At 41.2% G+C, this 9,228-nt stretch overlaps 1 protein-coding gene across 3 annotated transcripts in view; it reads right to left on the bottom strand.

Moving 5' to 3' along the window:
• Positions 1-6,761: 6,761 nt before the first annotated feature.
• LOC106819313 (gamma-glutamylaminecyclotransferase C-like) overlaps positions 6,762-9,228 on the bottom strand; it is a 7,270-nt gene continuing 4,803 nt past the window's right edge. For 2 of the 3 annotated variants that reach the window (XM_014823962.1, XM_014823963.1), the window contains 3 exons: positions 8,975-9,105; positions 8,386-8,453; positions 6,762-7,040 (listed from right to left, as the gene is read on the bottom strand). In XM_014823962.1, coding sequence (XP_014679448.1) covers positions 6,898-7,040; positions 8,386-8,453; positions 8,975-9,105 — 342 coding nt within the window. In that variant the 3' untranslated portion in view covers positions 6,762-6,897. Of the gene's footprint in view, positions 7,571-8,385; positions 8,454-8,974; positions 9,106-9,228 lie in introns of all 3 variants that reach the window. The other variant, XM_014823964.1, reaches the window with a different exon arrangement.

The following is a 9,228-nucleotide window of genomic DNA, read 5'->3' on the forward strand; positions in this document are numbered from 1 at the left end:
GTAAAGGATGTGCACGTGGCCGTGGTGTAGGCGCAGTGCTTCTTAAATATTTCATGTCATTCACAGCTCAGAGTCTTTATCATCAAAAAATTCATTCAGCCGCGCGACACTAAATTCTTGTTTTTGGAAGTTTCATTCCTTCTCCAAATCCATATTCATTCACCCTTGGTGAACCCTATTCACTGCAGTTTAAGAAGCACTAGTGTAGGGAATGTGCATGTGTGCCCAGAATGTGTCGGTAAAATAATAACAACAGGCGGCTCTAAAGCTGACCGCCTAAAATGGCCTTTGAAATTTAGCGTCAGTCATTGTTGCCACTGGGGTTTCTGGGCCAAACTAAAGTGTCTGAGAGAGCCACCGAAATGCTATGCAGACTATTTTCTGGATCTTGAGCTAGAACTATGTTTTATTGGTACTAAAAAAATGCACAAAATAGTTCTGCATTGAGCCTTGAACTATGTCGTCGTGTGTGTATAATAATTATGAACAACAAATTATTTCAGGTTGGAAGTTCCTGTGAGGCAGAATGTCCAGGTCTACTATTGGAGAATTACAAGAAAGAATTGCTAGGTAATGATAGTTTTTTACGGTAATGGTTTCATCGTAGCAGCCTATAGTAACAAGCAACTGCTGTGGGGAGAAGCTGAGATGTTAATGTCTCACAACCCCACCAGGTGGCACCACTGGTACCTCAAATGATTATATCAGCACAGTGTGTCATTAAAACGGATAAACCCTCGCAGCAAAAAGCTCTTATATACCTACTGTGAGCATACTTGCAGTGTGCAAAATCACGAAATGTTCTCATGGAACAAAAAAGTGTCTCCGAAGTTGACTAGTTTGAAAACTCTGTCACGCCGCTGTTTTGTTACACAGCATAACAGTGGCCCTACGCTAGCGCAAATTATTTCTGGAACGAAAAACTATATTTAATTGTTCTGATTGCATAAGTAATATAGATAACGATATGATTTAAACAAATTTCAAAATTTTGTACTGAATAAACATCGAATAATGAATTAATAACTTGTTTTATTCGTAGAAAGGAACTGTTAATGAATCGAGGCCGATCGCTCCGCTGTGTCCGCGGATGTGTAAACATCACTGTGCTGCTACGTTCGTAAGAGAGTAATTCGTTTAGATTTTGAGAAGAAATGTTATGAAAGTAGCGATACAAATGCAGTTGTAGTGAATTTTTGCAACATATGCAAGCTCCACAGTATAGGTATGCATTTAGCTGCGAGATTTATCAACTTTTTAAACGAAGAAAGGCTCATAGTCACAGGTGCAGTATAGTTACGTGGAAACGAAAAAACCGATGCCCATATGCGTTTTTACCTTGATGCTACGTGAAACTAACTCCACGCGGTTTTTTCCTCGCATTTAGAAAAGCAAACTTTGGATCGCTACTCCGGCCGGGCGCGCTTTAGGCGCCACCTACGTTCCGCCCAAGGACAGGCCGAATCCGTTGCCTACGACTACAGATCTGAAGCGAAGGAAATGAAATAATCGTAGCTTGTCGTATGCGACGATAGATCGGCGGAGTGGCCGGGGGGGGGGGGGGGGGTGAGAAGGTTTTACATCTTTAACTTACAGCTGTTGGAGCCTCACCCTGCTACAACCGACAGCACTGCATACAATAATTACACCGAAACAGCTTCAGGAGTAGTCGGGCTTGGCTCGGGCAAATACATTTACCCTTCCTGCTGCACATTGCAGAATGCACGAAGGGTTTAGGGGAAAAGTGGCCACGTCTATATGGCGTATCACACAACAAAATTCGTTGCTGCGGACCCCGCTTGTAATTTGTTGCCAAGTCGTTCTGACGTTCGTTATCTTTCGATAAACGAGTTTGTTTTTTCGCAAATTTTAGCGATGATGTGTGAAAAGGTTTGTATTTTCTGTGTGTTGTAGATAGGTGATGCTCACAGACTACTCTAGTAAAGGCAGCACAACTCTGCCGTATGACTCTGCATGGTACGTACGTGTAGAAGAGTGGGGGCTTATTCATACTGTAATAAACTCGATTGTTATTGTTATTATTACTTATGCTAGTATGTCTTCACTCCGCTAATACTGCCTTCTCATTGTGGATAAAACATTAGGTCATAGATGAAGGTCAAAGTATGACATTTTTAGATGGCATTAGCCTAGTGTAGTGGTTGGTAAACACAAAAAATACTGAATTCATGTAAAATCATATATATATATATATATATATATATATATATATATATAATATATATATACATATACATGTATTTGTTTATATACATGCTGCAACATTGCTAATATTGTTTGTTGCTGTGCAATTCCTTTTTTCGTCAAACTATTGTGTTCATTTTATGTCACAGTGATGACGACGACATTGAACTGCCTGATTCTCTCTGCATTGTTATGATGCGATGAAGCGCCATCTCTTGTCGGAACAGGGTCGAGTTTGTCCCTGCGTAATGACGGCCCCTCTTATTGAAGACGTGAAGTACTGGCAGCGCCTAGGTGCCTGCTTAGACATGCGGTGCTATCCATCTACAGACTATAGTTAATAATAATCATAGTGATGGTCGAGAACAAATCGGTGTATCGGTCACATTTATATTTTTGTATCTATAAAACTGAAGGCATATATATGTTCTGGTATGCCTCAGTTAGTCTGTGTGATAGCAAAAATTGTGATACCTGTCGCAACAGTGTGATGTCGCGAACATTTCATATACCAGTACCCAATACGTCTAATATATAAAATTAATTAGGAAATCGATACGCTTTGATTGATAAATATTAAAATAATACATGTTTTTTTATGGTTATGGATATCAAGATATTGCTATAGTAATTTATTGTCAGTGTATTCTGCTGTATAATGCTTTCCAGTATGTATTTAGTATTATTTTGGTTGCTCTCAGATTTATATGTCGTAGCAGCAAATGTTGTATGACTGAAACCGTGATTATAATTAATTATCATAAGTATTTCAACTGAACTTTCAGTTTATTTCTGTGTATTTTTTTTATATCTACCTATATAAATGTATTGTATTTTATAACCACGCATTTCACAGAAACATGACAAGCACAATTACATTTACTCAATAAAGGAAATATTCTCATTTGAGTCTCTCTCTCCCCCCAACGACGGCGCATTTCCAACTGCAAAAAGGTGTGCAGCTTCAATGGCCATTTTCTAAAATACTGAACTGCATCAGAGCATATAAATCACCATATAAGAGCATATTATCAGCATATTATCAGCATATAAGAGCATATATATGATTTATATGCTCTGACTGCAGTGTTTGAAATCAATGTGAATAAAAATACACGAAACTACAGCAAATATACATATATATTTACATTGTTACTTATAATTCATTTTATTATTTGGAGTGGGCAGACCATAGAGATGTATAAATCGTTTATTTATACATCTCTATGGGTAGACTGGTACCCCGGTCCCCAACTCTCGGCTTAGGTTACTAAGCCGAATAAATATAATTAATTAATTTAAAAAATAAAAATAAATTTAAAAAAAATAAATTAAAAAATAAATTAATTACTAAGCCAAAACCTCGGCATCGGCTTAGGTATGGCGATTACCCATCGAGTAATCGAGGTGGAGCGAGTACCAGTCTACTTCATGGGGCAGACGCTGTAGACTGGTACTCCGCTCCCACCTCGATTACTCGATGGGTAATCCCATACTCTATGCCGAGGCTTCGCTTGGTAATTAATTAATTTTTTTAATTTAAATTTTCAATTTTTTTTAAGAGGAGAGGTGGGACTCCTAAGCCGAAAGTGGGACCGGGTACCAGTCATGGTACAGTCTACATAGGCTGTTTATTGTGGTGGCGCTGTGCGACTACATAAGCTGGCGACATCTGGTGGTGGTATGCACGATCGTGTAAACTTCAAGTTCTCAGGCGCGTCTCTTGCGGCGTGCCAAGTTGAGTATTAGTTTATTATTTCCTACCGGTTCAAGACCAATAATCAATATATGACGTATACGTTTACAGATATCATACATTCAAGATGGGGAATTGCAACACGGCTGCCCAAATGAGGCGTTAATAGTATCAGGTTAGTTTAGTTACACTGCTTACTTCGATACTCCCTTCATAGTATTAGAGTTTATACTGTACATAGGCCTAGTGTTTACAAATCTCTAGCCCAGCTTGGCTACGACTGACACTTTCAGTTTCGCGTCGTAGACTAGAGCTTAGAAGCTCACGTCGTAAGAAGCGAGAAGGTAACTTGTGGTAGTCCTCCATCGTAGTAGTACTAGTAGTAGTAGTAGTACTAGTAGTAGTACTACCTACTATAGCTCTAGTACTATATAGCCCGCGTACATTGACTGCCGCAGGCGCCTGCGGCAGTCAATGTACGCGGGCTATAGTACTAGAGCTATACCTACTACTAGTAGTAGTACTCCTAAAGGCCATAAAGGTTCAAGGATAGAGAACATGGGTCCCAATAAAACCAATGTCATTTACATCAATATAAATATAATATTATATCAATATAATAGGTTAGGGTTATTGTTAGGGTTAGGTTTAGGGTTAGGGTTAGGCACATTGGTTTCCTTGGGCCCAGTAGTCAGTAACTGTATGACAGTATGATAATAATATATATGTAGGCCTACCAACAGTGTTGGCATCGCAAGAGACAAGATTAGGCTTTTTTCTACTGCGATCTGCAGTGTTGGCACTGTTGATCTGTCTGCTTGATCAACGTACTGTGGCTCTCTCAGTCTGCGATATAATCCCTTAGACTTCGAAGACTAATACTAATAGTAATAAAGTAATATTTATGAAGTTATGAGTTTAAGTTGACTCACATATTGACATGCGTCTAAACATAGGTATTGCTCCGACCTGTGATTGGAGGATAAAAATAGAATTCGTGACGTTTCGTTTTCATTTTGCATACCTCGCCGCATACGCTATTAGTATTACGCTATATGACCGATAGGAAAGTGTACTAACCAGGGTTGAAAATAACTCGCCGATCCGGTGATCCGACGGCTTTTTCAGCTTGGATCAACACCGGATCATGAAAATAAAACATCGGTGATCCGACTGGATCACCGAAAAAAAAAAAATAAAATAATAATTTGAAAACGTTGTAGAAGAGTGGACCACCATTAAACTCTATGTACAGAAAAGGGACAGTGATGAACGTGGCCGTCAAGAGCAACATGGGCAACATTCTGGCAGCAAACCCAAGAAGCAAGAACTTTGCTGCTGTGGTAATCTCTCTGTTGCTGTCTTTGCCGTCTACTAGTGTAGAGTGTGAGAGAGGTTCTCTCTCAAATGAAGAGAATAAAGTCTGATTGGAGAAGCAGACTATCAGGATCCAACTTAAATGCACTGATGAGAATTTCTCTGGATTCTCCTGCAGTAGGTGCTTTTGATCCGTCTAATGCAGTGGCACTGTGGGAAGCAAGAGAGAAGACGAAGGCCTTTTGTCAAACCGTATGGGCCTCATCTTTCCACTAAACCTGCCACTGTTGAAGAGATGATGAACAGACAGCCGAAGATTACGTAGATGACGATGATGCACTTATTAATATTATAGAACTGTCTGTGCAACACTCAGACTCAGACTGAGAAAAGAGATACACGTTCTGCAATGTTGATTGCATGGATGAAACCATATAGAATGTTATAAGGATCGATTATTATTCTATTTGATGTCTCCCTCGACGTTCTGCAATGTTGATTGCATGGATGAAACCATATAGAATGTTATAAGGATCGATTATTATTCTATTTGATGTCTCCCTCGACGTTCTGCAATGTTGATTGCATGGATGAAACCATATAGAATGTTATAAGGATCGATTATTATTCTAGTTGATGTCTCCCTCGAAGTTCTGAAATGTTGATTGCACGGATGTAATACACGGAACAATGAGGCCATAGAATGTTATAACGATCAATTATTACCTCCGCCCACGGAGTTAACGGAGTAACGGAGTGGAGGGGAGGTAATGTAATCGGTCTCGTTACCTCCACCCACGGAGTTAACGGAGTAACGGAGTGGAGGGGAGGTAATGTAATCGGTCTCGTGTGTGTGTGTGTGTGTGTGTGTCCAGTCCGCGCGGCATGATCGATAGCGCGTCGAGTCAGCGAGCGGCGAGTCAGCAGCAGGCGAGTGAGTCAGCAGCAACCACCAGTGAGCAGCGAGTCAGCAGCCGCCACCAGCGAGCGGCGAGTCAGCAGCAGGCGAGTCAGTCAGCAGCAGCCAGCAGCGAGCGACGAGCCAGCTCGTAACACATACATGTTACATTCTGGCGGAGGTATGCACTCTCCGTGAGTGCCCTCTGTCTAGTTATTCTATTTGATGTCACCATTGCAGCAGCAGCAGCATTAGCAGCAGCAGTAGCGGTAGATTATAACCAAACACAAGAGCATTCAGGCATACACTTGTGTCGGTTATATTATAATTATTGTATCTACATCAATGGCAGCCATGACACTTGAAGTAGTGCTAGTAGTTGCATGTTGTTATTGTTTGCTGTTCAATTAATTGTTGATTCCCCCCCCCCCTTCTCCGTATATCTCTGCACTACACGCAGTGAGCGAAGAACGCTGCACAGTGGCGCTCATAAGGTCTATGTCCCCAAGGGTACTATCGGAGAGTACCCGGGTAACTATCTGATATGGTTAGGGTTAGGGTTAGGGAGTAGGCGTAGGCGACTCCCTAGACTCGTTAGTGGAGTAGGCAAGGTACGGTCCGGCATATATATATATATATGATTTTACATGAATTCAGTATTTTTGTGTTTACCAACCACTACACTAGGCCTACATGCCATCTAAAATGTCATACTTTGACCTTCATCTATGACTAATGTTTATCCACAATGAGAAGGCAGTATTAGCGGAGTGAAGACATACTAGCATAAGTAATAATAACAAATAACAATCGAGTTTATTACAGTATGAATAAGCCCCCACTCTTCTACACGTACGTACCATGCAGAGTCATACGGCAGATTGTGCTGCCCTTTACTAGAGTAGTCTGTGAGCATCACCCTATCTACAACACACAGAAAATACAAACCTTTTCACACATCATCGTAAAAATTTGCGAAAAAAACAAACTCGTTTATCGAAAGATAACGAACGTCAGAACGACTTGGCAACAAATGTACAAGCGGGTCCGCAGCAACGAATTTTGTTGTGTGATACGCCATATAGACGTGGCCACTTTTCCCCCTAAACCCTTCCGTGCATTCTGCAATGTGCAGCAGGAAGGGTAAATGTTATGCCCGAGGCAAGCCCGACTACTCCTGAAGCTGTTTCGGTGTAATTATTGTATGCAGTGCTGTCGGTTGTAGCAGGGTGAGGCTCCAACAGCTGTAAGTTAAAGATGTAAAACCTTCTCACCCCCCCCCCCCCCCCCGGGCCACTCCGCCGATCTATCGTCGCATACGACAAGCTACGATTATTTCATTTCCTTCGCTTCAGATCTGTAGTCGTAGGCAACGGATTGCGGCCTGTCCTTGGGCGGAACGTAGGTGGCGCCTAAAGCGCGCCCGGCGGAGTAGCGATCCAAAGTTTGCTTTTCTAAATGCGAGGAAAAAACCGCGTGGAGTTAGTTTCACGTAGCATCAAGGTCAAAAACGCATATGGGCATCGGTTTTTTCGTTTCCACGTAACTATACTGCACCTGTGACTATGAGCCTTTCTTCGTTTAAAAAGTTGATAAATCTCGCAGCTAAATGCATATATATACCTATACTGTGAGCTTGCATATGTTGCAAAAATTCACTACAACTCATTTGTATCGCTACTTTCATAACATTTCTTCTCAAAATCTAAACGAAATTACTTCTCTTATGAACATAGCAGCACAGTGATGTTTACACATCCGGGACACAGCGGAGCGATCGGCTCGATTCATTAACAGTTCCTTTCTACGATAAAACAAGTTATAATTCATTATTCGATGTTTATTCAGTACAAAATTTTGAAATTTGTTTAAATCATATCGTTATCTATATTACTTATGCAATCAGGAAACAATTAAATATAGTGTTTTCGTTCCAGGAAATATTTGCGCTAGCGTAGGGCTACTGCTAGCTGTGTAACAAAACCGCGTCCGACAGAGTTTTCAAACTAGTCAACTTCGGAGCACATTTTTGGTTCAATGAGAACATTTCGTGATGTTTGCACACTGCAAGTATGCTCACAGTAGGTATATAAGAGCTTTTTGCTGCGAGGTTTATCCGTTTTAATGACACACTGCTGATATAATCATTTGAGGTACCAGTGGTGCCACCTGGTGGGTTGGTGAGACATTAACATCTCGGCTTCTCCCCACAGCAGTTGCTTGTTATTAGGCTGCTACGATGAAACATTACCGTAAAAACTATCATTACCTAGCAATTCTTTCTTGTAATTCTCCAATAAGTAGACCTGGACATTCTGCCTCACAGGAACTTCCAACCTGAAATAATTTGTTGTCATAATTATTTTAACACCAACGAAACATAGTTCAAGCTCAATGCAGAACTATTTTGTGCATTTTTTTAGTACCAATAAACCATAGTTCTAGCTCAAGATCCAGAAAAGATCTGCATAGCATTTCGGTGCTCTCAGACACTTAGTTTGGCCCAGAAACCCAGTGCAACAATGACTGACGCTAAATTTCAAAGGCCATTTTAGCGGTCAGCTTAGAGCCCGCTGTTGTTATTATTTTACCGACACATTCTGGGCACACATGCACATTCCCTACACTAGTGCTTCTTAAACTGGTGAATGGTTCACCCAAGGGTGAATGAAATTATTTTGGAGGGAATGAAACTTCCCAAAAACAAGGAAATTTAGTCGCCGGTGAATGAAATTTTGTGATAAAGACTCGAGCGTGAATGACACTGAAATAGTTTAAGAAGCACTGCCCTACACCACGGCACGTGCACATCCCTTACACCACCACACGCACACGCGCAGAACTGCTGGATATCTTGCCTGTTGTCGTGCCCGTCAGTCGTCAGGACGATGGGGATGGAGAGACGCGAGTACCAGGATGGGCAGCCCTCAAGCTTGTCCAGCGAAGCCAGCATGGAGTCGTCCACATCAAACAGCTCTCCCTCGACGTTCTGCAATGTTGATTGCACGGATGAAACCATAGAATGTTATAAGGATCGATTATTATTCTATTTGATGTCTCCCTCGACGTTCTGCAATGTTGATTGCATAGATGAAACCATATAGAATGTTAT

The sequence above is a fragment of the Priapulus caudatus genome, unplaced genomic scaffold, assembly GCF_000485595.1.
Source record: "Priapulus caudatus unplaced genomic scaffold, Priapulus_caudatus-5.0.1 Scaffold3149, whole genome shotgun sequence".
NCBI classification, from domain to species: Eukaryota; Metazoa; Priapulida; class Priapulimorpha; order Priapulimorphida; family Priapulidae; genus Priapulus; species Priapulus caudatus.